The sequence below is a fragment of a genome, unplaced genomic scaffold (assembly GCF_019419815.1).
Source record: "Pyrus x bretschneideri cultivar Hongxiangsu unplaced genomic scaffold, Pyrus_bretschneideri_v1 Contig16, whole genome shotgun sequence".
NCBI lineage: Eukaryota > Viridiplantae > Streptophyta > Magnoliopsida > Rosales > Rosaceae > Pyrus > Pyrus x bretschneideri.
The window spans coordinates 5,740,835-5,762,565 of NW_025999457.1; the positions used below are offsets into that span (position 1 = coordinate 5,740,835).

The 21,731-nt window shown below is 36.1% G+C and overlaps 3 protein-coding genes across 11 annotated transcripts; 1 reads left to right on the forward strand and 2 right to left on the reverse strand.

The window, feature by feature from the left end:
• Window positions 1–2,926: 2,926 nt before the first annotated feature.
• On the reverse strand, window positions 2,927–7,907 carry LOC103966947 (protein BASIC PENTACYSTEINE4). 8 transcript variants are annotated; one of them, XM_048581063.1, is made up of 5 exons: window positions 7,745–7,907; window positions 5,940–6,073; window positions 4,815–4,878; window positions 4,031–4,141; window positions 2,927–3,935 (listed from the first exon to the last, which is right to left on the reverse strand). In XM_048581063.1, the coding sequence occupies exons 4-5, from the start codon at window positions 4,100–4,102 to the stop codon at window positions 3,072–3,074; spliced, it is 936 nt and encodes a 311-aa protein (XP_048437020.1). In that variant the 5' UTR covers window positions 4,103–4,141; window positions 4,815–4,878; window positions 5,940–6,073; window positions 7,745–7,907; the 3' UTR covers window positions 2,927–3,071. The 8 variants fall into 8 exon arrangements, with proteins under 8 accessions (XP_048437020.1, XP_048437021.1, XP_009378460.2 ...); XM_048581064.1 differs by having other exon boundaries at window positions 5,940–6,065; window positions 7,745–7,906; XM_009380185.3 differs by lacking the exon at window positions 4,815–4,878 and having other exon boundaries at window positions 5,940–6,065.
• A 5,696-nt stretch (window positions 7,908–13,603) lies between these two features.
• Window positions 13,604–16,839, forward strand: LOC103966945 (polyprenol reductase 2). 2 transcript variants are annotated; one of them, XM_009380182.3, is made up of 6 exons: window positions 13,604–14,159; window positions 14,482–14,828; window positions 15,536–15,770; window positions 16,118–16,216; window positions 16,336–16,407; window positions 16,538–16,839. In XM_009380182.3, the coding sequence occupies exons 1-6, from the start codon at window positions 14,004–14,006 to the stop codon at window positions 16,640–16,642; spliced, it is 1,014 nt and encodes a 337-aa protein (XP_009378457.2). In that variant the 5' UTR covers window positions 13,604–14,003; the 3' UTR covers window positions 16,643–16,839. The 2 variants fall into 2 exon arrangements, with proteins under 2 accessions (XP_009378457.2, XP_009378456.2); XM_009380181.3 differs by having other exon boundaries at window positions 13,609–14,159; window positions 14,479–14,828.
• Window positions 16,784–20,556, reverse strand: LOC103966946 (NADP-dependent D-sorbitol-6-phosphate dehydrogenase). Its single transcript, XM_009380183.2, has 6 exons — window positions 20,320–20,556; window positions 18,355–18,449; window positions 17,980–18,097; window positions 17,716–17,848; window positions 17,383–17,602; window positions 16,784–17,264 (listed from the first exon to the last, which is right to left on the reverse strand). Exons 1-6 carry the CDS (start codon window positions 20,453–20,455, stop codon window positions 17,034–17,036), a joined length of 933 nt encoding a protein of 310 aa, XP_009378458.2. The 5' UTR covers window positions 20,456–20,556; the 3' UTR covers window positions 16,784–17,033.
• Window positions 20,557–21,731: the final 1,175 nt, after the last annotated feature.

Below are 21,731 nucleotides of genomic sequence, written 5' to 3' on the forward strand. Positions count from 1 at the left end.
ATTTATGGCCACCCAATTCCATTTGAAACCAATTTACCCAAATTATTCTTTAAGCGGCCTTTTTTTTTTTTTTTTTTTCCTTCAAGAACTCCTTAAGCGGGTTAGGTTGGAAGAAAATTGGCAAACCAATTTACCCAAATTGCTATTAGACCCATTCTAATATTTTATTTCACCACTCACGTTATAATTTCACTCATTATAAAAAATTTAAAAAGTTAAATATTATTTTTCACCCCCTATTATTTCTAAAATAGCTTGTAGATATTTTTATTACGTAAATTACATTTTACACAATTCTCGACGTTTTCTCCGTCCTCCAGCACGCCAACATCGTCTGCCACTTCATCGGCGCCTCCCACCGCAACTGCCGCTACCATATCGACTCCAACCTCTACCACTTCGACTCCAACATCGTCCGGACAAACTATCCTGCGAAGATAGATGGCTGTCAAACAGAACTTAAATCATTCCAAACGCCGCCGCAACATCCAAACCCCACCCACCCTTTCCACCTACCATCCTGTACATCTCCCCTTCCCCTCTGTTCCCTCCAATCTCAACGACCTCCGCTATCAAACGGCTATGCAGCTGATCGCGACTATGTCGTGGCTCCTCCAATCAAACCATGGTAGAGGAAACGTATGAAGGCTACTTTGGTAATTACATGATACTCTCCGGTGAAAAGTTGAATTGCTGCCATTGTCGCATGTGCCCTCGAAACATCACCTACTCCAACTCCAACCAGTGCCGCCGCTGCCATCTTTCTCTCTCTCGGAGAGGGAGAGATATTTGGTTAATAGGTTGCGGTTAAGAGAGAGCTTATGGTTTTTTTTTTTTTTTGCTTTGGTCTTAGATGTCATTTTACAATGGATAAAATTGTATTAAAATTTTTATTAAAATGCGGGTGGGAAGATAAGATAGTAGGATGTGTTCATCACCACTCTTATTCTTTAAGCGGGTTAGGTTGGATGGGTTACACGAATTGCTGTAATTGGCTTCTTTCTTATTTTTAATACGAGTATAAGTGAATAATAATTAATACTTGCATGATAATAGGTCTAAAATTATATAAATTGTTAATTCAATGTTATAGAATTACTACACATTACATGATATATAAATTTCACTATTCAAATAAAGTATTAACAAATAAGTGTGTTCAAAGGTTATTGAAATTTATGTATATTTTTATCTAATATACATTTACGTTTAAGAATTATTGTCATTTGAGTTAATAGTTTTTCAACCCAACCCAACCTATATATAGAATTGGTGATTAGGTCTTTACCAAAAAATAAAAATTTAATGTCAAAATCCAACCCTATCCAACCTATGGGTTGGTTTGATCGGGTTGGTTGGTAGACCCACTTATGCCCAAACCTAGCATCGAGCTCATTAGGATGGTCTCAAAGACCGGTTTAGGAGTAAGGAAGGATCACATTAATGTGCGGCGGTTAAAGTTTTCGAGGGGTGGGGGTAGTAAAGTCACTTTATGTTGATTATTTTCTAAATATAAGGTTTCTTCTTCTGTGTAAAAAAGGAATAAATAAATTAATTATTTGGTGGATCTCAAAGACCATTTGAGATCAAAAAAACAAAAGGGAATTTTAACGAAAAGTTCCTGATACTATTCATTTTAACGAAAAATCACATTTTTACACTAAAAAGTCAATCCTGATACTATTCACTTTACTCTTTATTTTGTCCTTATCGTTAAAACTCAAAGTTTTCAAACAATTTTCATTAGTTTTCCTAAAAAAAAAAAAAAAAAAAGCCATTTTCTTTTTTATGATGTATTTGATAAAGTTTATTTAATAAAAGCAAATGTTTTTAGTAACAAAACTAAATTAGGCTTCAATATTAAAACGCTCCTTATTTATTACTCATTTGGCCATTTACTTCATGTGTTTCAATTTGTCCGATTTATTCCATGCTGATAGGATTTAAACAATTCTATGCAAGAAATCATTTTAAATTAATTTAATCAAACGTTTTCTAGTTTTCGCAGCAAACTTGGAAATCCAAATCATTTCTTTCGAATTCCGTCATCCAAATGAAGCCTTCGATTTCGAAAAAAAAAAACAGTTGAAACATGGTGGAGTTTGAGCCGCTTCTTGGCTCAAATGGCTTGCATCAGTATGCAAATGGAGACAGAAGGGAATATGCAGATGTCCAACGCACTACAAATTAGGGGTGGGTTCAAAAAATTGAAAAAAATTGGACCAAACACTGAACCAAAACCAACAAATCGAAAAGAAAAAAAAAACGAACTGAAAATGAAAAAACTGAACCAAACCAAACCTTATGGGTTCAGTTTCAATTTTGGAGGTTCAGAAACTGAACCAAACCAAATCGAACCGAATCCCTTTACACTTTACGAATGTATGCCCATGATGTTTCTTTGGTGAAACTTTGTTGCAAAGTTTGAAACTAACCTAGGGCATTTCAAGGAGCATACTTGGTCCAAATAGGAAGGATGTTTCATTGGTTATAAAGGAAAGTTTTGGAAGGCTTTAGAACTTGAAAAAGTTTCTCTATTTGTTTGCTTTTTGAACTGAGTACGGTGATCATTTTTCTTTGAAATTAAGGTTGTTGATAGAATAAGATTGGTTTATAATTTTTTGTATATATACAGACTACCTTCCCACCTTCGACTTTCCCTATTTTCATTTTCTTATTATTAGTCTATTAATGCAAGCCTATTTTCTAAATTTCATAATAAAAAAAGATTAAGTATAAAATTAAAAACTAAAACCGTAACGAAGCCAAACCAAACAAACGAAACCCAAAAAAAACAAACCGAATGAAACCGTACCTACCCCTACCCCTACCCCTACTACTAATGTCCTTCCTACGAAGGGGCAATTGAAATTCTGTGACTGAATACAAGAGTCTATGTTAACCGAAGGAAGATGAAAGTACTCAATTATCGAAAATTTCTCCCATTGATTTCATTGAATACAGCCACATGCCAATGAAGATATCCGTTAAATTCAGAGACACGAGAGGGCGAGTAGGAAGAAAAAGAGAGAGGTACCTCGAAAGAAAACATCCAAATTATTGCTTCTGACCTACTTGATCGTTATGTAGCGATTTGTCCCATGTCTGGCCCAGTATTCTTTCAAATCCAGCGGTATTGACAAATCATGACCATCTGCTGCTAGCCGACTAAGCAATCTAGTAAAAACACTTCCGCTCATCTTCCGCCCACCCATCCGGGCATGGCGCTTATTTGGCATCTGAGGTAGTGGATACATAGACATATGGGTGGTGCAACAAGATGACTGCCACCCGCCATTCCCCCATTTGTAGCACTGCCGCGGAATTCCAGTGCATGAACAAACTGGCACTGGCATTGTAGACTCATCGAAAGAGACAAGATTCAAACCCAAATCATGAGTATCCCACTCTGATTTATACTTAATCCCATCCGAGGAAGCCTGCCTATTCAAATCTTCGCCTACTTTTTTCCGTGACTGCTTTGCCCTGGATGCCTTGTTCTCCTTTGCTCGCTTTGTCTGACGTGACTTGACAGCTTCAGGAGATATAACTGAAATAGGGTAGGCCTCAGTTATATTCACATCTTTTGTGCTGTAATGAACATCAGCCAGGGTAACTGAATGGTTTGAGGGGCGCTGCACGCGTTTAGATCCACGTTGAGCTCCACCACCCAACGGGAAGTTGACAGCATTATCCCGCGAATGAAGGGCTGCATAGGCGTTGTCCCGTTCCATCAGGGCACTATCACGCTGAGCTAGTGCCTCATCTCGCTGACGGAGTGCCTCATCTCTTGCAGCCAAGGCTTCATTCTTTTCAGCAAGTGCTGCATTCCGTTCTCGAATAGCAGCATCCCTGTCAGCAATAATGGACATGATCTTCTTGTTCATGACTAAGGCATTTGGTTCCTTCGCTTGCTGTTGGGTCATCATATTCCACTGCACATTTCAATTCTACCCCATTCAAATGATCTATAATTGCATTAGAAAATAAACATATTAACAGCACATAGTAAAACATGCTTTCTTCTTACCGGCGATGCCACCCCCCCTCTGTAATAGTCCATCTTGTGTCTCCCATTTTCATGTTGCCGACCATCATCCATTTTCGAAATATTAGCAGCAAGTGCTGAAAATTTTAACCACTAAAACGTTTGTTAACATCTGGAGTCAGTGAGACACAGATCTTGCCTATTAAAAAGAGAACTCAAAACCGAACAGAAAAACTCTATTTCAAGTTAAAGACTTCAAACAATAACAAAGTAATGGATCGAAGAAAGTCTCTTGAAACAATTATTTATATTTAGAGATGGAAAGAAATTTGAAGTCTTTTCAGATTTTGTGGATTAAAATGACATCCAAAATTAAATCCAATTCGACAGAGAAACTACATGCATTGGTAAAAAGCACCAATCTGACGAAACAATGCCCATAAATCACAGAAACAGCTCAATCCTCTAGCTATTAGAGAAAGGTATGTTCTGAGTGTGAAATGCGAACGTATCACAAAGTAGCAGAGACTCTTAATAGCAAATACAACCCAAAACACACTAGTCTTTTCAAAAAGCACATTTACACATAATCATCTCGCCAAATCAGTCAAAAGTTATGCTACAAAAAAATAGCCATATTACTGAAATGTTATCATATCCATCAAGTCATGTACTAAGAAATATTTCAAATTCTACTCAAAAAAGAAAAACAGCTCTAATAGCATGAAGGTTGTGCTAATGATAGTGGAAATTCTTCTGTAGCATACTGCATACATCACGAAGAAGACAAGAAAATGAAAAGGGTGCAAGTCCATCAGATGCTCACTGTAAATTACAACTGCTAATAGTATCACCAGCTCAGTCCCTGACCACAGAATGATGCTAATAACCTACACAAATCAAATCATGTACTAAAAGGTATTTCAAAAACCATGGAGTGTTGTAATGGTATTGACATTGTTTCTGTAGCTTACTTTACAAAGAAGACAAGAAAGCAAGGGGTGCAAAGTCAATCAGATGCATAGAGAAAATTACAACTATTAATAGCATGCCCACCTGAGCCCAGACCATAGAATCATGCTATTACATTAATAAATCAAATATGAACTACAAATATCTCAAGTAGCATGAACAGTTCTAATGAAATGGACATTGCTTCCGCGGCCTAAAGGCTTTTACGTCACACATTGCACACTATAAATGATAAGAATACTTCTTTTTATAACCTTAAGGTTGTTCCTAAAATCTTTCTGAAAAAAATGTATCTTATATCTCATTTCCGCAAATGTTAAACATCATTATTTTCAAACACTTCAAAATGACATGGACATTGCTTCAGCAGCTTACTTCACAATGAAGACAAGATACTGAAGAGGGTACAATGTCCATCAGATGCTTAGGAAGGTTGTAACTTCTGATACCATCACCAAGTGATCATGGAGTCAGTACAAACATGAAATTCTGGTCTATATGGAACAGTCGAGAGGGTAAGATTTATTTGATAATATCCCACCCCCATGATACATATACTATTTCTATCATTTTTATCTTCTTTATTATTAGTTGGTACTTTTTACATCCCATCCCAAACCACTTGAGCCAAACCCAAAAGAGCACTGCCATTGTTAAAAGAGATTCTTAGATTTTAATCATCAAAATGCAAAGTGTTGAAGTCTGGCACAAAATACATCGTTTCAACAGAAATTGACCCAGGTGGACTGAACGCGCTGTTTATAGAAAGTTTGAAACATAAAACACCTTTATTGAATACAAATACAATTAACAAGAATGTGGGCTAGTCATAACAAAAAAGTGTGAGCTACACATTGAGAAAGAGTTCTGATTTTGCATTAATACCTTAGGAAGTGTAAAATACAAATTTTAAGCAAACAAAGAAAGAGACTATTTTCCAGGGCACACAATAAGAAAACTAGAATACTTCAAAACTTACCCTTTCCTCCTCTCCTGCTATCTGCTGACCGAATACCATGAATACGTCCCCATGCTTAATAGAGCTAAAGTTACAGGTACACAATAAGTGGGAAATGTGTTGCAGTTAGCACATATTGAATCCTACCTGAAACACTCCAAAGGGAAAAAAATATATGTTAGTTGCAGGAGGTTTATACATATGCAAGAACACGTGAATATGCAATTATGCATACACAAGTATACATATAATAGTTTGAAAGAATAACATGTGTGCATGCTTAAATTTAAATATCATTACACATAATTACAGTTTGTGATAAAGAAGTGAGATCCAGTCATAACTTCAAAGTACAATGTCATTACACATATAAGGGCAGCCATCATTAAAATGACCCACATATTGAAGGGGCAGGGGGTGTGTGTGGAAGTAACAACAACAAACAAATATCTTTCTGAAACTATAGCATTATGAAATCACTAGGTATAAGCGAGTACCCAAAAAAGTGGAAGCTTTGCACTAAATGCTTATTCTATGGTGATGGAAAACTACGATTCTTTAAAATAAATAAATAAAAAAGAATGTCCCTATTTCAAACTTTAGAACTGCTTAATATTTGTTTGTTGCAGTTTTAAACCATTCAGTAACTTATGGTCTCAAAAGTGAACAAGTACGTATTCATCAACAGGTTTAATATTCCTAAAAAAGCAAATCCTTTACACTTTCAAGCACTCTGTTGCAGTCCTCAACTCGTGTAAACAATCATTCACGAGCTCAAAATATATGCTGTTACAACCTAACTGTGATTCATCTCTTCCACTATCAAACAGTAGCAAGACTTTTTTTTTTTTTTTGTTATTTTTGTTCAATTTGATTAAATCGAAATCCTAAACGCAACTACTAATCTCTCAGTGACATTAACAAACCAAAAAGCAAGCAGTCGCTCTCTTTCTCTTGCAAACTAAATCACCGGCTAATATCTAAACAAGTACGAGCTAAACGCGCGCAACTCCGAAGTACACAGCTCAATCTCAGACAAAATATTCCGATTTCGACGAGAAAAAAAGGGTTTAAAACCTCATTCTCATGTTCAATTCAACTGCTTATCTCTCTATCACATTATACCACCGCAAACCAAATTCAAATGTTGTTCAAATTGATTAAATCAAAATCTTAATTCAACTACTAATCTCTTTCTCTTGCAAACTAAATCACCCGCTAATATCTAAACAAGTACGAGCTAAACGTGCGCAACTCTGAAGTACACAGCTCAATCTCAGACAAAATATTCAGATTTCGACGAGAAAAAAAGGGTTTAAAACCTCATTCTCATGTTCAATTCAACTGCTTATCTTTCTATCACATTATACCACCGCAAACCAAATTCAAATGTTGTTCAAATTGATTAAATCAAAATCTTAATTCAACTACTAATCTCTCTATTAAATTAGCCTCAATTATTGATCAAGATTAGCCTAACTAATCACACTAACTAAACGTGCAACATATCCAAGTGTTAAAAGGACAAAGAAGAAAGAAGAAACGGTAATTCAAACAAGCATGAGCTGAACAGAAGCAATTTTACAGAGATTAAACAGCTCAATCTCAGTCAAAACATAGAGATAATCCGCCTTCAGAAGAAAAAGCAAAAAATGTGTATTGAAATACTAATTGAATGATAAAAATTTCGAATTTCCGGCGCTGGAGCTTCACTGAAATTAGGTTTCCGAGCAGGAAATTTCGAATGAGGATCTCCGAGATTGAAGCTCGAAAACTCGAAAGCTCGGAAGCTTGAAGCGTAGAGAGTGTGAAGGAGAATAACTCACAGAAATTGAAGAATCCACATAGACTCCGATCGATTCGCGTACTTTCAAGTTTCAAGTTTGAAGAGTTTCCGTTTTCTGAAAGAACAAACAGCGCAGAGAGAGAGAGAGAGAGAGAGGAGAGAGAGGAGAGAGAGGCTGGCGTGGTGAGTGTGATTTTCTGTCGTGCGTCAATCATTTTCGTGCAATATAGAACGACATCGTTACGGTGCCCAAGTTTAAAAAAACGACAACTTCAAACATTCTAGATTTTTGGGTGCAATTTTGCTCACTTTGCTAAATTTTTTTGGTCTGGGCCGCTCGCCCGCTTAGAGCAAGTCCAGCCCGGACAGAATTTACTGGCACCAAGTGAAGAAAATGGCCCGGCTTGCATGAAATAAGCTCCAGCCCGCAAAATTGATTGGCACCCAGCCCGTGCCAGTCAAGAGCCCAGCCCAAAATGGACAGACCCATTCCCCGGTCTGTTTCTGGCGCGTGCACAACACGCGGGAGGCCAGGCGAGTAGCCGACAGCTTTGCAGGCGGTGGGGCCCGCGTGGCAGGGCAACTTGCAGTCATCCGGCTGAGGGCTACGTGGCCCTCCTCAGAGCCGTTGGATTTCCAACGGCTAGTTTTTTAAGCCGTTGGATTTCCAACAGTAAAAAAAATTTAAATTTAAATTTTAAATTGGACCGTCCGATCACAGATCAACGGTCCACGTTTATTTCACCAAAAATTAAAAAAAAAAAAAAAAAAAAAGGCCCAACGGTCAGAAATTTGACCGTTGGCCACGTGGCGTAATGAGTGCTGTTGGATTTGATTATTTTTCAAATCCAACGGTCCCGATTAATTACAACATTAAAATTTATTAAAAATTAATTAAAAAATGTCAAAAATTAGTACGTTCGGATAATGACACGTGGCGTGACGAGATTGGTTAAAAATCTTATCGAAATCTTGCCTAAATAATTGTAAACAGGAAGTGACACGTGGGTTGTCGGGATTGGTTGAAAATCTTAGCGGAAATCTATTCAAAATATAGTACGTTCAGATAATGACACGTGGCGTGACGAGATTGGTTAAAAATCCTATCCGAAATTAAAACTATTTTTTTTTTATTATTTTATAAAAAAATTATTTAATATTTTAAATGGACTGGGTGCCAGCGCATTTTGTAGGGGTGGAGATCGTTTGTGCCAGCGCATTTTTAGACTAGGTGCCAGCACATTTTTTTTTGGGGTGGAGATGCTTTGGCCTATTACTGTTCATTGAGTCTGTTACTGTTCAATTAAGTGGATAAATGGGCTGGGTGCTGGTGCAAAGTGGATAGGGGTGGAGTTGCTCTTAAGAAACATATGAGGTGCACAAATTGAATCTTTTGAATAATATATCGTAAGAGAATTGGTTAGGTAATAGAGAATGAATCCATATAAACTTAAGATTCGACATCATGATAAAATGCTACCCGCATGGTTAGATCATGTTCCGAACCATTGTATTTGGGTCCGATTACATTTTTGCTCGCCCTTAAATTAGAGAAATTTTTAGGTGCAGACAGTTTACTTCACTCGTCCATCCAAAATGCACATAAAAGGGAGCCACATACATCGTTGCATAATGCTCTACTAGAATGGGATCGTGCACGGTGGCGAAGCTAGAAATTATCGGGAGAAGAGGTGAAAACGGGTACTGTTGACCAAGAACTCCTTGGAACGATTTCTCATTCACATGAAGACCCAATGGATCATAGAACATGCAAGGCTTTTTCTCTATGTTCTCTTACATAAGAATCTGGTTTACGTATTTGAAAACAGTTTCGGAGAAATCATTGTTACCGGAGGGCTCAGTCTTAGGCAGAGAAAATGAGCCTCCATCTGGTGGACTCAAACTATTATATGGAACAAATGACTCCACTTGTCGTCATGCTAACTTTAGGAACAATATTCATTTATGAGATTTGGGAATTGTGTTGAATTGGGTGAAAAGGTTAGGCCAAACTTTAGAATAGTCAAAACTTGAGATGGGTTCGTGGCCTTCTGGAGAAGTGTTCAGAATAGTTCAAACTTTAAATTTAGTTATTTTGGGCCAGTTTTGAAGCTGATATAGGTCCAGAACGTGGCTGTGCAGATTTCTAGGCGAATTTACCAAGTCAATTTAGGATTATGTTTCCTATTTTATTTCAATTTATTTAGTTTCCTAGTCTGATCCTAGGCCCTTTTACTAGGATGATTTTATTTAGAGTAGTAGAAATAAGCCTTTTGCCAAACCTAGGGTTTTTTTGGTAGAACGTATGCAATTTTTGGGTGAAGACTTCGGGAAAAGCTTAATGATTTCAAGACTTATACTTTCAGGTGTTTTCATTTTTTTTCTAGTTTAATACAATTATTTTGATTTTACCCATGATCCTTAACAAGAATATGTAGTCTCTTTTTAATTTTCTTATGCATGTAAGTTTTGGATTGTTAATCATTGTGCTTTAATAGGATATTTAGAAAAGTAATTTGATGCAATTTTAGCGAAGGGCTGTCCCTAAAATTGACTAAGGCTTCTTGTGGTTAACATGTGTAACTACTTAGGATGGACGACGCGTCTTAGGAGTTATATGGTTTTTCAAAAGGTTTGTACAAAACTTAATGAGTCTTGCATATTCACATTCGATCTGGATGTCACAGATGGATTGCATGTTAGATATACGTTCCATATTGGGGGTTCCAAGTAGGGCATACTTTAGGAACACTTAATCTTCAAAATATGCATGTGTAATTCATAAAGAATTAGAAGAACTACGTAGGATTGTTAGGGTAACGGCGGAACCCTAGTGCTTTTCCAAATTTGTTTCTCAAAATCTTTTCTCTTTGATGTGTTTCCTTTTTAATTGGGTATTAGTTGCTTTCCTAAATTACTTTTATTAAAATTCATTTTTTTTTTACTTTTAAATTCAAAATCAAACTTTTCCAATCTTTACTTTCAGATGAGTTTCTATTATGGTGGTTGAGGTTTCAAATAGTAGAAAGAGGGGAAGCATAAGGCTTGGTTTGTGACTAGTTGAAAAACAAAGAACAAACAAACTATGAAATTAGGGGTTTTATTAATGAAAAAATAGAGAAATAAAAATGCTAGGACGGCTACAAACTGACGGTTACTTTGTGACTAACTTGTTTTCAAGTGAATAACAAGCATCCTATTTATAATAAAATAAAACCTAATCTCTAAACAAAAACCTAATTCTAACGGGCTGGACCTAAAACTTAAACAATAAAATAACCTTAAATATTAATATTTTCCAACACCCCCTCGTCAAACTCATGCTGATACATGACATGAATTTGTTAACATCATGCAGATGCAAACTTAGTTAAGCAAACAGGTAGGCAGACAAGTTTATTTCAGATATATGGCAGCTGGATCTGGATTCATATGACATATAGATTCGGGCAGGCAGATTTCGTTAAGCGCACATACCTTAATGCAGATTCAAGCAGGTAGATTCATTCGAACATGAAAATGGTGGGCCTAAGAAAATAAACATGTAAATGGCCCCAGTAACTAACGAACGAGATTTCCAAATCTAAACTTGCAAGCAACAAACAAACAGACGATCCAACTTATCACCATGTAAACGACATCTCTGGCAATATCACTCTAATGGCCATTTGTCCAAACACTTGAGTTATCGTTGTTGGGGTGGGCAACAAACTCTATTCCAGTAGCTAAGGCACCTTGAATATACCTTAAAACTCTTTTGACATTTCATACTTAATTCTCTTATTAGATAGATCTTCACCAAACATTTTCATTTGATTAATCAATCCAAACAGCCTAGTCAAATAATTAGACAATGTTTCACCATTTCCCTTTCTAGCATATTCAAATTCATGGTGAATAACTTGAAGTTTCACAACCATGACCTATGAGCCACCCTCGTACTCCTGCTTCAAGACATTACATGCCTCCTTTGTTGTTTCCTGATTTGCAATCCTAAGAAAATTTTAATTGAACACAACACCTTGAATCAACCTCAGTGTTTTTGCATCTTTTGCAATGAGATTTTGAATCACGATCTGCTATTATCAATGTCTTCATCAGTCTCCTCTGGAGCTTGATTCTTTCCTTTGCAAATTTCCACAGAGTGAGGGATTTGAAAATAGTCTTCATCCTAATGCATCAGAAGTCATAATTGACTCTAGTGAGAGCCTTGAAGCTTAGCTCCAAATCCTGCCATTTTGTTCTTCGATTCACCTAAGTTCTTCGTTGAAAACCAAAAGAACTCAAATCAAAGATTTACGCCCCTTGATTCAAATTGAACCAAGCTCTGAGGCCATGTTAGTGTTTGAGAATATTTGATTGCTACTTTATAGAGTTTCACAAATCAAATCAATGAGAAATTGATTCACAAAGAAGATGAAAGTTGTTGAGAACAAAGGAGATGCAAAATGGAGTACATTGCTCCTTAGATTTCCATCTGTATTCGGTTACATCACACACTCAATGAGAGAGAGGGACTGTAGCCGTTGGTGCCTCATACTTGTAGCGCGACTATGATCATGTGCACGACACACACTCACTTACTTACATCAAAGTGATTTTGACAACTGGCTCAATAAACACCCTTTAAATGTTTTAATCTTAGTCAACTATTACGAAAAATTTGGAAAAATAACCAAAATTTGAATCCCATAGACAATTATATTTATCTTTAAAGTTTATAATAAATATAACCAAAAGTAACATGAAAATACTAATATACCCGTAGAAGTACTAATACACGAAGTCGCCACTTGCAATTATTAGCTATGATTGCAATGTGGAAGAATGATGAGTTTAATATGAATAGATCGATCAAGGATCGTTGGAAGTTAGATGTGTGGATGATAATTGCAAGTGGCGACTTCATATCAAGTTTCGATTTATTCATTTTGAACTGATAATTTTAAAGGTATATTAGTACTTTTATATTAACTTTTGGTTATAATTATTATAAACTTAAAAAGGTGGCTACGATTCTATATGAGTCCAAATTTTAGTTATTTTTATGAATTTCCCGACAATTGCATAAGCCTATACTACTTGAATTTCTAAACCAGAACAACAAGAACTCCATTGCTGCAGTGACTGAATCTGCAACAATGTTCATGCTTCAACAATATATATATATAACATCAATGTGAAATCGGAACCTACAAGGAGGATGAACACCGTCAAGGACAAGAAGATATAACAACTCATCTTCCTCACCAGTCTTGCTAAAGCTAAGATTACTAAAAAGCAAAGCAGAAAGCCAAAAGTCCACTGATAAGAATCGATCAAAAACGTCACTTAAAACTGAAAAGTCCAACTAGCAATTCTGAACAGTGAATTTTGGAATTTGGTATAGAAGTTTAAAAGTGTCATTATGCTATATGAATCTGTCGGAAAATAAAGGTGATGATCATTGATCAGGCAATGTACTGAGACTTCGCTTGCCAAATTGTTAATGTTTCCACCACATATTTGCCTTAATCATTGATCCATCAGTCCCCTTCATTCTTGAAGATTCCACACGACATACATGTGAACGAAAACGGAGTAGAATTCTCTTATTTCCTAATCTCTCCCCTTCTCTTCTCTCTTATTTACGATTAAATCACGTTAACATCTTATTTTGAATTTTTTGTATAGAGAAGACGACAAAAAGGAAGGTGTAGGAGGAGAGGAGGGATGTAGATGCTAATAGGTGAGGAGACAATCCTACACCTACCAAAATTACTCCAATTAAGGACGCTACGATGGACACATACATACTTCCATACCATACATGCATACATGAATCAATGATCAGCACAGCAGCCAGCGGGAATCGGTTGAAGGCAATTGAAGCAAGCAGCGGAGGTGTAAATGGGGCTCAAAATTAGTTCAAATGGGGGGGCATAACAGTCTGTCTACTAGTCTAAAACACGCCGACAGGTTATAGGTTCGGTTTGAATCCTAACCGTTGAATGTCATCCCACGGCTGCAGCAGTCCCCGCGTGCCTCTGCCATTCCCCTGCTGTTGTTCTATCGCAAAACCTCACGTCACGCCTGGTATCCCCTAAGTATCTGCTCTGCCCACTCCCCCGTCATTGCATTCATTTCTACAATAAATTGTCTCCAGATTTCCTGTGTCCTTTTGTTTCTCCTTTTGCATTTGCATGCGCCTTTTATCTGCAAAAATGGCGCAGAGACCCAACTGAGAAAGTGCTAAAATTTCACAGTTTCTAGCCTTTCCCAAATCGTTAAGCTCTTTTCTGATCTGGGTATTCGCTCAAATGGAGGTTGGTGTTGTTGGGTTGCTTAGAACAGCATGGATTGCTGCGACTCTGCCTATATTCATAGCCGCTCTACCTTTTTCTTGGCTGAGCTCGTTTCGTGGGGCTGTACGGGGGTTTGCCAAGAGAGGGAAGACCATGCAGACGTCCTCCCAGGTAACGGATTTGAGTTTTTTGGCGCGAAATTGATGGTCTATTTTGGTTTATGGTATCTTTGGTTGGTGAGAAAGTTGAAGAAAATGGGAAACAAGGGTTTATCTGTTCAATCGTCATGGGTTTTTGAGAATGCAAATTTTTTAGTTTATTTCGTATTTTTTGTGGACCTCTGATGCAAGAGTGAATGTTCTTAACCAACCGAGCTACAAGGCGTTATGAACTCCTCTATCTAGTTCTGTTCACTACATGATCAGTTTTTTTATTTTTTATTTTTCCATTTTAGTAAATCTGAAATTTGTTTTCTTTTCTCAAATGGTAGAAGTTCACAGTTCCTCAAAAGTTCTTCTGCCATTTCTATTTGGTAGCCGTAGCATGGACAACGCTATTGCTCGTTGCAACTTTGATGTATGCGTATAAAGCGGTGCCATTGGTTTCAGATTCGTTGCTTCATCCTTCACTCTCCAACCCCTTCACTGGAGGTTCACATATCTTTTCATGGCACAAGTCTCTTTCGATTCCTATCAGTTATAAATATAGCGTTTGGCGTTCGGTCCTTCTGCTTTTATTGATGGAGGTTCAAGTCTTGAGACGCCTCTTTGAGACAATATATGTGTTCAACTATAGCTCCTCCGCTCGGATGCACATTTTCGGATATCTGACTGGCCTCTTGTAAGTTATTTCAGAATGCATATCTACACATTTATATGGAGCATGCATCTTATTACTGCTTTTAACTGCGGGATCATATCCAAGAAGGTTTCAACTGTTTGATTCTAGATTTATTAATTTTGAATCTTGATTGATTTGAGAATGTATGGGGAAATTAAGTTTTCGGTAATATGAAATTCGGTTTAAGTTTTTAACGGAGATGGCACATCCAGTGTTTGATGAATAGCCAATTAGAGACGCAGTACGCTAACCATATATGAGACCGGTTTCTAGTTATGATTCAAAAAGCATAACCATATGTATTTGCTCAATGCTAAGGGCTCGTATTCGTAACTTGAGGTTGTTTAGCCTTCACTTTTAATGATAATTCTGTTTTCCATTTTGGCTTTCAATATGAACAGGGGATTTAAACTGCTAAACAAATTATAATGGTGTAGCGTAAGAAAGCTGGTTGCAATTCATAGTGTTCTATAACTGCTAATACAGTTTCCAATAGGTTAAGCCTGGTTAAAACGTCTACGACTTTGTTCTTTCTTCCAAGATATGCACTCTTCTAAATAATAGATATTGCTTCATAATGCAAAGCAATGAGAAATGTTAAACGTGACTATTATGTATAACTGTCAGTTTCCCCATGTATTTTGACGTTTTCTTCATCGTACGTAATAGAAGCTGTTTTACTGATTAAGGTTCTTTTTTTACATTAGCTTCTACACAGCAGCACCGCTGTCACTTTGCTGCAATAATATTCTGGACATTTATAAATTTTCGATGAATGGAGTGGCTGAGTTCATTGTCAAAGGCAAGAGTAGCATGCGAGAAGTGGAATTTGATTGGTTGCAACTTGTGAATTCTCTTTTGAAGCTTGGTTGGCTCCAGTGGATTGGTGCAGCTATATTTTTTTGGGGTTGGATCCATCAGCGCCAATGTCATGCAATTCTTGTATGTCTCAGTGTCACTCACACACACACACACTTCTCTCTCCCTCCCCCCTCTCCCCCCCACCTACCCACCCACCCCAAAAAAAAAGAAACCTCTGCTTGATCCTGAATCTTTTGGTAGTCACAAAAAAAAGAAAAGAAAATAAAGCATGCATTTTACGCGGTTTAAAGCAATATATAAAACAAAATGCAATGGTTGATATCAATGAGATGCTGCAAGAAATACATCTATAGTTACTGTTTCATTTCATACCGCTGAATTAGGGGTATGTTAATATTGTGTTTCTTATCTTGATCTTCCTTGGATTTACTTTTATACTGTTCCTGACATGTGAAATCTTATAACAGGGCTCATTACGAGAAAACAGTGAACAAAATGATGAATATGTGATTCCTCACGGTGATTGGTTTGAAATTGTTTCATCTCCACACTATCTGGCTGAGATGGTAAGTCTCACGATTCCCTTGACTGCCTGCTTAAAGAGAATTCTTTTGTGACGAATAAACTCAAAACTCTTTCCGAGTCTTGATTTATATGTTAAATTGCTCTTTTTATGACGATGAAGGTTATATATGCTGGCCTTTTGGTCGCTAGTGGAGGAACAGATCTCACAATCTGGTTACTTTTTGGATTTGTGGTATGATTTCTGATGTGCTGAAAATATACGTACACATAAAGAGTGTGCGCACGTGTACATAGACAGATGTCTTCGAAAGTAAACTTATTTCTCCTCCGTGTGCTTTACTCTCTTATGTGGTGTCTTTCAGGTGACAAACTTGGTATTGGCAGCAGTGGAAACACATAGGTGGTACCTCCGGAAATTTGAAAGTTATCCCAAGAAACGGCGCGCCATTATTCCATTTGTATACTAAGCACAAACTACAAAAGCTACTCGACTGGCAAAGGTAATTGAGTGTAAAGCTATTCGACTCCGCAGGATTCAATTCAAATGAACAAGTAAGCAACAAATAATTTGTGCAAATATGTAATTTGTTACACTAAACTATACATGATTTTCTTTAATCACTCATTTATTAAGTACCAAAAAAAATACAACGGCCATTTATTATATTTTCCTTTGCAAGGCCTACTGCAAAGGGCGAATAATGAAGTTTTCGAACTAGCAGATAGATGAGCTTCGGAAAATTATATGAAGCTCAGTTTATTGTAAGTAAGATTCACGATAGTTTCCATTTCGCTTCCATTGAACAGCCTTGGAAGAAGTTGGGGAAGCAGCAATTCGAAGGTTTTTGAATGGCACGCTTATGCATACACGTCTAAGCCCCAAGTCTTGGAAGGTAGACTGGTACGATATTTCCTGTCGATATTGTAGATGAGCTGCATGTCTTCATCGCTCAGCTTGAATTCAAGAACCTCCAGATTCTCTTTCAATCGCTGAATTTTCGATGATTTTGGAATCACTGCTGTTTTCCTCTGAATTCCCCACCTCAGACAGATTTGTGCCACGCTCTTTCCGTATTTCTTAGCCACATCCTGAAAATGAAACGCTCGAGTGAGCATACGTTTGTGAATCATAGTATGGTTGTATTTTTACTAGCACTATGATCTAGTTGTATTTCATACAGTGTGCGCTAAAAGAGAGAGGACTTACATTGAGAATTGGATCATCCAAAGGTGAAACAGAACCAAACATATCCTTGTTGGCAGCAGCACCTCCGAGAGGGGTGTGAGCCGTGGGAAGAACGCCGTGTTTGATGCAGAATTTGACGAGAGAGTCGCGCTGGAAGTAGGGGTGGGTTTCAAATTGGCTCACAGCAGGCTTTATTTTGGAGTAAGCCAAGCAATCTCTGGTTAGAAAGAGGTCGTAGTTGCTGCAAAACGGAAGCCGATGATCATTTGGTTTAGTGACAGTCGCTAGTTAATTCTAGATAATCGAGTTTGGATACAAAGATGAAAGTCTAGCATAAATGCTTATGGGATGTACCTGAGACCAATGCTACGAACTAAGCCCAAAGAGACGGCCTTTTCCATGCCCTCCCAGGTTTGTTGAAGGGAAATTGTTACATCGATGTCCAACACCTTATCCTCGCCCAAAAGACTGGCAGTTTTACCAATTGCTGTGACCATACAGCAAGCAAAATAAATACCAATTCATTGTAAATTAACTATTTATAATTATGCAAAGTTACAGCGTTGAGTGACACAATAATCTAACCAGAGAGAGAGAGAGAGAGAGAGAGAGAGGTACCATTGTGCCTTGTCGGCATTGGGTAGTGAACCAGGTAGAGATCCAGATAATCTAACTGAAGCTTCTCGAGGCTGTTCTTACAGGCCTCCACCACATGCCCATGGTCTGAATTCCAAATCTGCAATATAAGGACAACAAAATTATACTTTAGTCTCTTCGGAAAATATGAGATAAACTCTAATACTTCGCTGTTTGCGTTGCAGTCTTGATATATTTTTGTTCATTCGTTAGTACGAGTCTTAAATTTGACTCTTATAAATGATGACTTAATACGTGGTTATCACTGGTCCGTTTTGTGGCGTAGCCTAAATTTGTCACACCAATATTATTTTATAAAAGTAGCAAAAAAAAAAGGGGTAAATAAATTAAACTGACCTTGGTGGTAATGAAAAGTTCTTCCCTCTTAATAAGTCCAGTCGTAAAAGCTTCTGCAAATGCTTCCCCAACGTCTGCTTCACTCTTGTAATGAGCTGCAATATCAAAATAATTTACCATTATTAAGCATACAACAGTAACTAATCTGAAATTAAATTTACAAACATGACGACCAAAATGTCTATGATTTTTATTCTAAAAATCAACTTTGCGACTAGTTAATTGTTCCTGATAATTAAGACACTCTTCCCTTCTTCTAACCACTGTGTCTCGCGTTTATTATTACTATTATTATTATTATTATTATTATTATTATTATTATTATTATTTTATTTCCCAAGGTGAGTAGCAAATTAGGCAACCATGGGGTAGGAACTAGGAACTTGGATTATTCCTCATCTCAAGGTAAGAAGCAAACATGGGACTGGATTATGATTATTCCTTTTCCCAAGGTGAGACGCAAACTTGGGATTGGTCCAAAAACATAGGGAACCACGCTATGCCACTCATTTGTCTTCTCCACCAGAACACAACAGTACCTTAGCCTAGTTCGTCATGTTGTGCTCTCGGATGTATAAATTTTCAGCGTTTCGAGAACATAGTCGAATACAATAACTGTAATAATTTAAAAAATTATTATTAGCATTCTAACAATTTTTTTTGGTATCTTAAATTTTTTATAATTTTAAAAAAATATGTGTAGAAGGAGCGTCGAATACTAATAACAATTTCTTAATTTAACTGGTAGTGATTTTTTTTTTCTAAATGTTTAACTAATTGTATTATTATAGATAGCGTACAAATCGTGTTCTCAACATACTAAAAGTTTTCTTCATTGAAGGTGCACTTAATCGCGTCCCAAAAGACAAACTGCCATTTTTGGAAAAAACCGTAATACCCTTTGCGGCCTAAACAAAAAATGTAAAAGATTAAACACTTATTTATACAACTCATAGTAACCAAACCTGTGTTTTTGTGTGATTGTTTTGTTTATAAAAATTCATATGCTTGCATAAGTCGAATTCATTTCTAACACGGTCAATATAAATAATTTTCTTTTTAACTAAGCTAAATGAAAACAATTTTTCCTCCTCAATTAAAGAATACCACTTAAAAACTCTCTCTTCATCGACCTCGTTTAAAAACACAAGATGTTTATTGATATAAAGTATTGAAACCATTTTGTGACCTCAAACTAATTATCATAATTTTTCAACCAAATAATATTGAGAAAAAGAAAATCAAAATCACGAATGCATGGATGCAGTAACATAAGCATACAGTGACTAGCGACGTGTAGTAATATTTTTCTCAGAATATATAAATACACATATATTAATTAATTTTACTAAACTATAAAAGTAACAAACGGGTTTCCCATTGTTTTGACTCCTTTACAAATTACATCCATGTTTTTATTTGCTAGTTACATGTGACCAAAAAAGTTACGTTTATATTGCAGCACCGCCGCTTTATGGCGTGTACACTCTTTTCTTGTTTCTGAAAAATCTTCTGTGCATGATGCATGTGATTTCCTTTACCAAATTGTTAATGGAAAAAAACCAGGTAAACACTTTAGTACTTCAGCTAGGTAAAGTGAAATCCCTTGAAATGTTGGGTCCTTTTTTTTTTGGATAATGACCTCAATCCGTGGCGGTGTACGCAGACATAAAACGATGGTTCTATAATACGACAGCTATGAGTAAGAATATTGATTAATACTAGCAAGCGAGCATTATTGTTCAATAGTCAAAGTCTAATATTTGATTATCCCTTCTTGAATATCGATTGTGTTAAAAAATGATAAATACGAATTATTTAGAACGAAGTAAGCGAAAAATAAAACAAAAAATTGAGGATTAACAAACGCATCTCCTTTCTTTGCGGTTGAATATAAAGCAGAATAATATGTAGACATGCATGAATTAATGTTAAAAACGAGGAGGTGAGGGATGGAGGGTATACCAGCACAGTCAAAATGGCGATAGCCAATCTTAATAGCATTTAAGATGACTTCTTTGAGCTCGTCCTTCTCCAGACGCCAAAGGCCGAGACCGATGACCGGCATCTCGTAGCCACTGTTCAGGGTGACGGTGGACATGTTTTCTCACTCTCCAAACTCTCTCAGCGACTGCTGCAGCCTGTTTCTGTTTTTTTCTCGTCTGGCTTTGTGTATGAGTTTGAAGTATGCTACTAGGTTGGTGCCGCTCATGCCTTTATATAGCTGCATGGGCGTGAGATAAGGAATATATTTGGGACGAAAAAGAAAAGAAAAAAGTTTTATGTCTCTTGGAAAAATAGTGATTCGCTCGGGCTCCACACAATAATGGAATGAACGTGATGTGCCATATAATTTTGTCCGGTGACGTTGCAGTATCTGATAGGGTCTCTCTGATAACAAAATTTATTTAATTAAAATTCTGAGAAATTTTAATAATATCGCTTGTAATGAGAAGATATTTAATTAGAATAGCCTAAAATAGTAATATTACTTCTAATAATAGAAAAATTATGGAATTAGGATTTTTATTAATTAATGGGAAAACTTGATATAAGTCCAATTTTTTTAACCAATAGTAGGAATAGTCCAATTTATTAAAATAAGTTCAATTCCTTAAATTTAATTATTTAATTATCAATAATTATCTATTTCAATGATAAGATTTATTATAAAAATCAAATTTCTTCCAAATTATCTCTTTGATTATTTGTTTTTATTTTTATTTTTATTTTTTATTATTTTTTGTTCTTCCTCCTACTTTAAACCTCATTTATAGATTTTATTTTGAATTTTTATAATCAACCTATATCACAGGTTAATTATTTTTACGTATCTATATGACATATTCTTTTTTATAATCAACGTGTCATAAATTAATGTGTCTTGCTTATAGGTATATTATGTTTTTTCTTACCTTTTAGTTAGGTTTCATATCTCGCTTATAGGTATAATATATATTCATATATTTGTTACTTGAGTTAAGGTAGAATGTTTTGTAGATAATTTATGTTAGTATATTAGTTTTTGTTGTTGTAAGATATTAATTAGATTTTTTGGAGTTGAAAAATGCATAACATTAGAAGATTTTTAATTGATTTTTAATATTTTTAAAAAAAATATAAAATGAGTATAAAAGAAATAAAAACATGTAATTAGATAATTGGACTCACTCCTAAAAACCATTTATGTTTTTGGACCTAGATCTAAAAGCCCCCCCTTTTTTTTTCAAATCTAGTGATATCTATCTATCTATATCTATATATAAAGCCATTGGAAAAGGTGAATGGTTATTTTGGTGTCACTAAGCTTCAACAAAAATATTTTGACAAAAATGCCCCCAAGACAAAAAAATTCAAAGGCATCCTAAAATAATGCA